This window comes from Cupressus sempervirens, chromosome 3 (genome assembly GCF_028749045.1).
Source record: "Cupressus sempervirens isolate cs-2001-9-10 chromosome 3, ASM2874904v1, whole genome shotgun sequence".
Classification (NCBI taxonomy): Eukaryota; Viridiplantae; Streptophyta; class Pinopsida; order Cupressales; family Cupressaceae; genus Cupressus; species Cupressus sempervirens.
Window position 1 is genome coordinate 408,109,077 of NC_143120.1, and position 7,260 is coordinate 408,116,336.

The 7,260-nt window shown below is 29.9% G+C and overlaps 1 protein-coding gene across 1 annotated transcript; it reads right to left on the minus strand.

Moving 5' to 3' along the window:
* Positions 1 to 1,118: 1,118 nt before the first annotated feature.
* On the minus strand, positions 1,119 to 3,875 carry LOC149566734 (acyltransferase GLAUCE-like). Its single transcript, XM_089816522.1, has 3 exons — positions 3,444 to 3,875; positions 1,835 to 2,283; positions 1,119 to 1,542 (listed from the first exon to the last, which is right to left on the minus strand). The coding sequence occupies exons 1-3, from the start codon at positions 3,873 to 3,875 to the stop codon at positions 1,119 to 1,121; spliced, it is 1,305 nt and encodes a 434-aa protein (XP_089672648.1).
* Positions 3,876 to 7,260: the final 3,385 nt, after the last annotated feature.

Sequence of the window (7,260 nt, forward strand, 5' to 3'; positions counted from 1 at the left end):
TAACGTTCTTAACCCTATACAAATTCTTGAAATATAGTAGTGACAATAATCCATTTTGGAGAAAATTTAGTGGATAAGTGTTATTCTATTTCACTCAAAGATTATATTTCCCCCCCAAATTAGTGCACTTTGCTAGACATCTGATTTGGCATGTTAGTCTATGATTGAAACCACATCAAATATTCTTTGGGAGATCCCTCCATATAAATGTCATTTCATGAAATTTTACATGTTTATATCTTTAGGTTTAAGTGAAATAAAATTTTCATTCATTAAACAACCAAACCATTATGTTGTGTGGGTACAATTGATATTGATGGTGGCCAAATATGTTTCATCCAAATTTATGCTTCTAATGATAATATGAGAAGTCTAACATTATTTTATTAGTGATTTAATTAAATATTATTCTCCAATTATCTTTTTGTGATTAGTTTAAAATGGTGGGGTCACTTTATAAAGTTGGCATGTTGCTAATGCTATAAGATATAGGAGAACATGGAGATTAGTTTGATTTCAACACCATTAGGGACTATATAACTCAAAGTTTAGTCAATAATTTTCTACATTGAATTTGTGGTACATACACTATCTAATCTATTGGCTAGTTGTCAATAAATTTATGATATAATCTAATAGTGTTATACACAAGGCTTTCTCTAAGGTCTAATTTATGGGATAAAAAATCTAATATTATAGAAAGTCCTTTCTTTGTACCTTCATGGCTCTACTAATTCCAATGGAACTATATTGACAAAAGTGATATTCTAAGAGACGTCATTAAATATGATACTGTAGTAACATGTTTTATTGTCAAAATATTTTTAAAGATCCCCAAAAATATAAGACTAATGCAACACTAAATAAAATTTCATTAGTGTATTAATATGGTTAGAATTTTTTTAGATATAAAATTATATTTAAAATTAAAATTACAACTATTTATATAATATTATTAAAAACCATTGAACATTTTATCAACATTACAATTATTGGAATGCCCTTAATTACATCATTTCCCCACTACATTCTTCAATCTCGGATCCTAAATAAACTAAAAGAACAAGAGAAAAGTAAAAAGAAAATAAAAAATTTCTTGAATTTTTGAATACTTATATTTAGTTCAAAATTTGGATAAGATATTCGAATCTGGCCATGTGATGAGGCTCTAAGCCAATGTGCACCATTATGCCAGACTCCTCCTTTGGATCATCCATGAAAACAACACCCTGAGCCCACCTATCAGGCATAATGCCTCCACACACTGACTTTATTCCTTTTCCCAATTCCAGCTCTCCTCCCATATTCAACCATGATGTTACAAGAAATCCATTCTCTAACCAAATCACTCTATTTTGCAACTCCATTAAATCTATGCTTGACCTCACATAGCTTTCAGTTATTCTATACAAGCCTTCCTGCAACTTCTTCACAGTCTCACAAAATGGCTGATCATGCAACTCTTTGGCAGTGGCCTTAGCATAGGCTCTAGCTAATGCATTACCCACGAACTCCCTAGGAAGAGGAGGTTTAAACTTTGATCTGATAAAAACCAATATATACACAAATCAGTTATGAGAGTCACATTTATGAAGTTTATACACTTAATTACAAAGATCAAAACATTTTCATCTGAATTAGATCATTTAAAATTTTCATCGTCAACATTTCGAATCAAACACTATGATCTATCTATTCTAATGATAGATAGCAAGACAAGAGAATTCTACCTACATAATCTAATTCAAAAGAACAAGTATGATGGTATTATAAAACAGATTAGTTAACTGTTAAATTAAAATATGATACTACTCAATTCAATACTATGAGAGACCTTATGTTCACTATAAACTGCACTATGTAAACTTCCTCTGATTTCATGTTTGCAATTGCAGCAGTCCTTGTACGCCACACGTGTGCCAGTGTTGCCATGAATCGTGTGCAATGCTCAACTCCACCATTCTTGGCCTTCATCTTGAGGGCCTCAACTAATTTAGCTGATAATGAGATCACCCTAAAATCATAATTTTTTTGTTTGTTCATCTCCAGAATGGCATTTTGATCGATTGAAGATCGCTCGGTGTCTTCTTCATGTTTGTATTCAACCCGAAGAGGAGATCGCGCCATCAAACATGTTCGGTCAATGGATGGTACGAAAGCAACTTCTCCCTTTACAGCCAAGCGAGAGAAGTTGCTAACAAAGTCATCCAATGAGACCCTGTCCATAACACTGTGACTTATAACGATTCCCACTGCGAAGCTCCCGCATCTAAAACGAGTTATCTGCAAAAAGAAGCACAGTTTATGTAAAACCCATATGAACAATCAGTACTATGGCAATTGTGATAAATAAATCTTTTATACATTTAAGATATCATATAAACATTTTGAATAATGATCTAGAATCAATTGACTAGAGATGAGTATAAGAAATTTGATTACATGAGCTAGAATCAATTGATCAGAGATGAGAATTTTGATATAGTTGTCGTAATAAATCTCATGATCTACAATCAATTGATTGGAGACAAAAATTATGTTATAATCGTCTCAGTAAATCGTTTTTACATTAAACAAATTATATAAACATTTTGATCACATAATTTAGAATCGATTAAGTTGCATTCTAATTGTCTTAATGAATAGAGCTCTTAGACAAATGGAAGAGAAGCTAAATATAGATATATTCATATAAAATTCATCCTATTAAACAATTGAGTGCCGTTTTCATAAAAAAATAGAAAATTTATGTAGTTAAACATATGTTAAGTAGGAGAAGTTAGATTTATTATAATATTATTATTATGTAGTTTTAAAGACAAACTCATTGACCTATGGTTAGTAATTAGTACTCCACAAGATCTCATCTCTCACGAGAAAGAATGGTACATTTAACAGTCATTGCATCTAGATGATGCTCTTAAAACATGAGTCGTGTCTAAGAACTAAACAATTAGATCCGAATACAATATCATAATTCGACTTGTTATAGAAAATACTTATCCTAATCAATTGAAGAGCTAAAAGGGCTATAATAAATGGTTCATAAGTCACAATGTTGGAGGAAATTTCATGGTTAAATGCACTTTAGTTGGAGTATTACTGAGATGGTGATCTGTGGACCAGTAGTTTACCTTTGTGGACATCACCTAAGTGTACCATTCATTCTTATAAAAAACAAGTTCTTATGAACCACATTCTCATGGGCCAGCCTTAAACATCACACCTTAGAGAAAAAATTAAACTTGAAAAAAATAAATAGATCAATAAATTTGAAACAAAATCTATATAATTAATTTCTAATACCAACATAATCTATATAATTAATTTCTAATACCAACATACTTAAAGTAATGTAGAAAATATCTGCCACTTCTTAGAACCCTTTAATTTTAATCCAAAAGAAAATTAAAAAATCTTATAACATGAATTCTTGGTATAACCTGAAAAGATGCGAGTTGCCGAGCTTCTGGTGTTTGGGGCAGTAACCAAAGCTGGTTGAAGACAGGATTTGTATAGTCAATGTCTCCCACCTCTGATAAAGAGAGATGAGTTGAACAAATGGCAAAAGGCACTTTTGTAGCATTACAATCGATCTCGAACCTTCCTTGCACTGAATTAAAAGCAAGTGTGCCACAAATGAAGTCATAATGAATCAAAATCTTACTCAGTGCTTCTTTGGTCAAGGAGACAATTACATCAAACGGAATTGCATGGGGAGCACTGAAAAAGAACAAGCTTTTTAACATACGACCCACCAAAATTTGGTCTATGTTGCTTAAAAAAAGTGATCGTCTCTCCTTCTTCTTCTCTGGACCAACTTCCATAAAACTGTCCCTCTTAACTCCAAGATCAGAGAGAACATGAATCCCCATTTGCTAATGCTGATAACAGGCATGAAAATTTATGAAAATATATGAATTTTTTCATTTCCCCCATTAATTTATAATGCTTGAAACAGTAATAATAGGCTGTTGTCGATTGCAAACAGAATATAATGCCGGCACTAAGAGGGATCTCAGATTGTGTTAAAAGTAGTTTTTTTTGGCTTCAGAAAACTTGGAAACATCAATATAATCTTGTTAAAGAGTTGTGTCAACTTGTCAGTTTTAATTTTTTGAAGGTAAGTTTGTCAGCAACTACTAAATTTCATGCTGATGACAATGCATCAATATTCGAATTGGTTATTTAATCATAATATCATTGAGCTTTGTTAGTGGACTTTTCGAAGATTCATCGAAATGCGATATTTTTTGGCTTGTAAAATTCTTCATTGTCTTATTGCACGGTTTTGGTTTTACCTTTGATACTGGAATTGTTTTCAGTCATAGTGTTGGAGATATAGTGTTCGAGATATTTAGAGTTTTCAAAATGAATAGTATTGTGTATTCTTAGTTCATGTAATAATGAGAATAGTTCCCAAGTTCGTAAGTACTTTTGAAAGTTTATTTTGATTTTAATGATGGAGCTGGTATTATTTAGGGTTCTATAAGCTATTTATCTTTTATATTCTCAGCTTATGTTTGTATGTAATAATGGGAATGGTTTCTAAGTTGTATAAAAAGTTTATTTTTTCACAATTTTATAATATTTTATTATATGATATCATTTTTTATTAATAAATTTATAATTAATATTAAATTAATTATTAGTAAAGTATCAAATTTGTTATATTTGTTTAAAAATTAGAATTTAAAAGATTTAAATTTAAATATTGCATATAGTTGTATCATCTTAAAAAATTTCAATGATTCCTCATTAAAAGAAATTAGTTTTTGTCAATAGAGACATTAAAGACAACAAAAATTCTAAGAAAATACTTGAACAAGGTTTACTTACATTAATACTTATAAATATTTCTAAATAAAGTTCTTATGATACCCAGTGCTTAAAGTATTATATGACTCTATCAACAACATGCCCCTTCATTTTATAAATATTTTAAAATAGAGTTCCTATCATACCCATTACTTAAATTATTATGTAATGCTTCTAGCAACAACATGTCCATTTGTAGAAACCACTTTGAAAATTTCTTACATTTTATGGAAACAATAAAAATAAATAAATAAAAGATCCAATCTTAACTTATTTATTGAATCTAGAAGGAATAATTAATCAAACAAAAAGGTGTAGTTTAGAAACAATAGAAAAGCTAAGGAAGATAGGAAAAGCTATTTATGAGAAGTTATGTGAAATTGATATACTTCTTGAAAATGAATTAGATAATGTTAAAATGAAGAATCAATAATTAGAAGAAAAGTAAAAATAAAATGAGAGGTTAAGTACAATACCTTTAGTGTTAATGTATCACACAATACAAGAGATTTGTTTCATTTATTCCAAATGATTGTTGTAGCTAGAGTTACTTGACATACTACAAATTTGAAGGTATTTAAATCTATAATTTTTTTTGTTGCAGGTTGTAATTCATAAAAAAGGATGGTTTGAAGATCATAAAGAAAATGGGTTATGATGAAAAAGTCATGGAAAAGTATGAGAAAACAACTAGAGAGCCCATTCAACCAACTATGAGGTCAAATAATGAAGTTCTTGGATACGATAAAAGATATAATAATGATATTGCAAGTTTTGTGTGTTTAAACAAAATAGCTCAAATGATGAAATGTCAACATTGTTCTCATTATTATTGAGAAGGACAAGAACATGAGAAGTGTTCATGGGATCATTTTAATCCTTATTCAATTTGTAGATTGGGCAATCATTCTAAAAGGTCATATGAGATAAAGTATTATATGAAAATTAATTATAGATGGAATGATTGATTCTATCAAAAAAATGTTACAAATATGTTCAAAATGTAGGACAAGATTAAATTTTTTTGTGCAAGTAGAATAAGTGGTTAGATTTTTTTTCTAAATGATTGATTTAAGTGGTTGATGATTATTAAGTATTATTTTCACATTTAAAGGTGTCATGTGGAGGACTATGCGTTTTCTTCATGTTAGAGAAAAGAAGGGACAAACTTGTGATCTTTCTTGAGGGAGAGAAATGAGTAAATTGTGGAAACTTAAGTTCTTCAAGAATTGTACTAAGTGAGTCTTTAAGACTAGATTGTTGATAATGCCTCACAATGCGAACTACACAAATTTATTATAAAGAACTTTGAGACTATTTATGGTGAGTCCATTTAACATCAAGGGGAGTATGTTGGTACATGATGCGCTAGAGTACAATGCTATACCACAACTTACCCAAAGTTTTATCATAGTATGCAATTTTATTTGATATTTTTCATGAAGTTCAACCTTAGATGCATGTATTAATTTTTTTATTGCAAATCCATGGAGGAAAACACTCTTGTTTACTATATTTATATCTAGATAATGTAATTACCACAAAAGATTATCTTCAAGTATTATTTAGAGTAGTCTCTAATGAACCAGGGGAAGATCAATATATATAAACATAATGTAATCTATAACGCCCCGCTCGAGAACCCAAGAGAAATTAACCTACTATGTTACAATATTTTCCCAAAGTAAAAAAAAAAAAGATTTTACAACATAATTAAGATAACAATGAGGAAGCAATATACACATACACATCAAGTACACATAAGAAATTATAAATACAATTTCCATTCCTCAAGGGTTCCTTCATGTTGAGTCATGTTTAAGAAAGTTTTATTAATTAGTTTTAATCTTAAATATAATGTCCATAAACATGAATGAATAAAAAATAAATAATCTCATAAGAAAAGGTACATAAGTATAGCTGATACAATAAAGCACATCCAAATAACCACATCCACTGCACATATCACATGGTATGTAATAACAAATACGAGTACATAAAAAAACAATACAATCTTATAAGATCTCAGGATATAAGATACATGATACATATATACAACATCTGAATAGAAAGTCTCTAAGATAAGAATAAGAATGATAATGGTACAATTGTACATCAATGAACATCCAATATTGGTGTCAATATGAAAGGGACCAAAATGATAAGAAGTCACTACCTCTTGACTGAGTGGTCACCAAATCAAGCTCCCACTCCCATTGTGCAGGGGAGATAATGTATGATCTGTGAGATGCATGTTGTCAAACCACACAATGAAAAACACAAATCCTAGTCAAGGATCTTGAAAGATCTCTACAACAAGTGGTATTACTCATACAAAAAGACAATCCTAGAGGCAACCCAAAAAAAGTATAAATATAAATATAAATGTGTAGGAAACCTAAGATGCATATGGGGAAGTGTCATCACATGAGTCATCTCTAA

Excerpts from the sequence above, each read along its gene's own strand:
- LOC149566734 (XM_089816522.1), bottom strand. The coding sequence starts at position 3,875 with ATGGGGATTCATGTTCTCTCTGATCTTGGAGTTAAGAGGGACAGTTTT. Across the intron at positions 2,284-3,443 it reads GGCAACTCGCATCTTTTCAG|ATAACTCGTTTTAGATGCGG; the intron begins GTTATACCAAGA and ends TTCTTTTTGCAG. Across the intron at positions 1,543-1,834 it reads CAGTTTATAGTGAACATAAG|ATCAAAGTTTAAACCTCCTC; the intron begins GTCTCTCATAGT and ends GGTTTTTATCAG.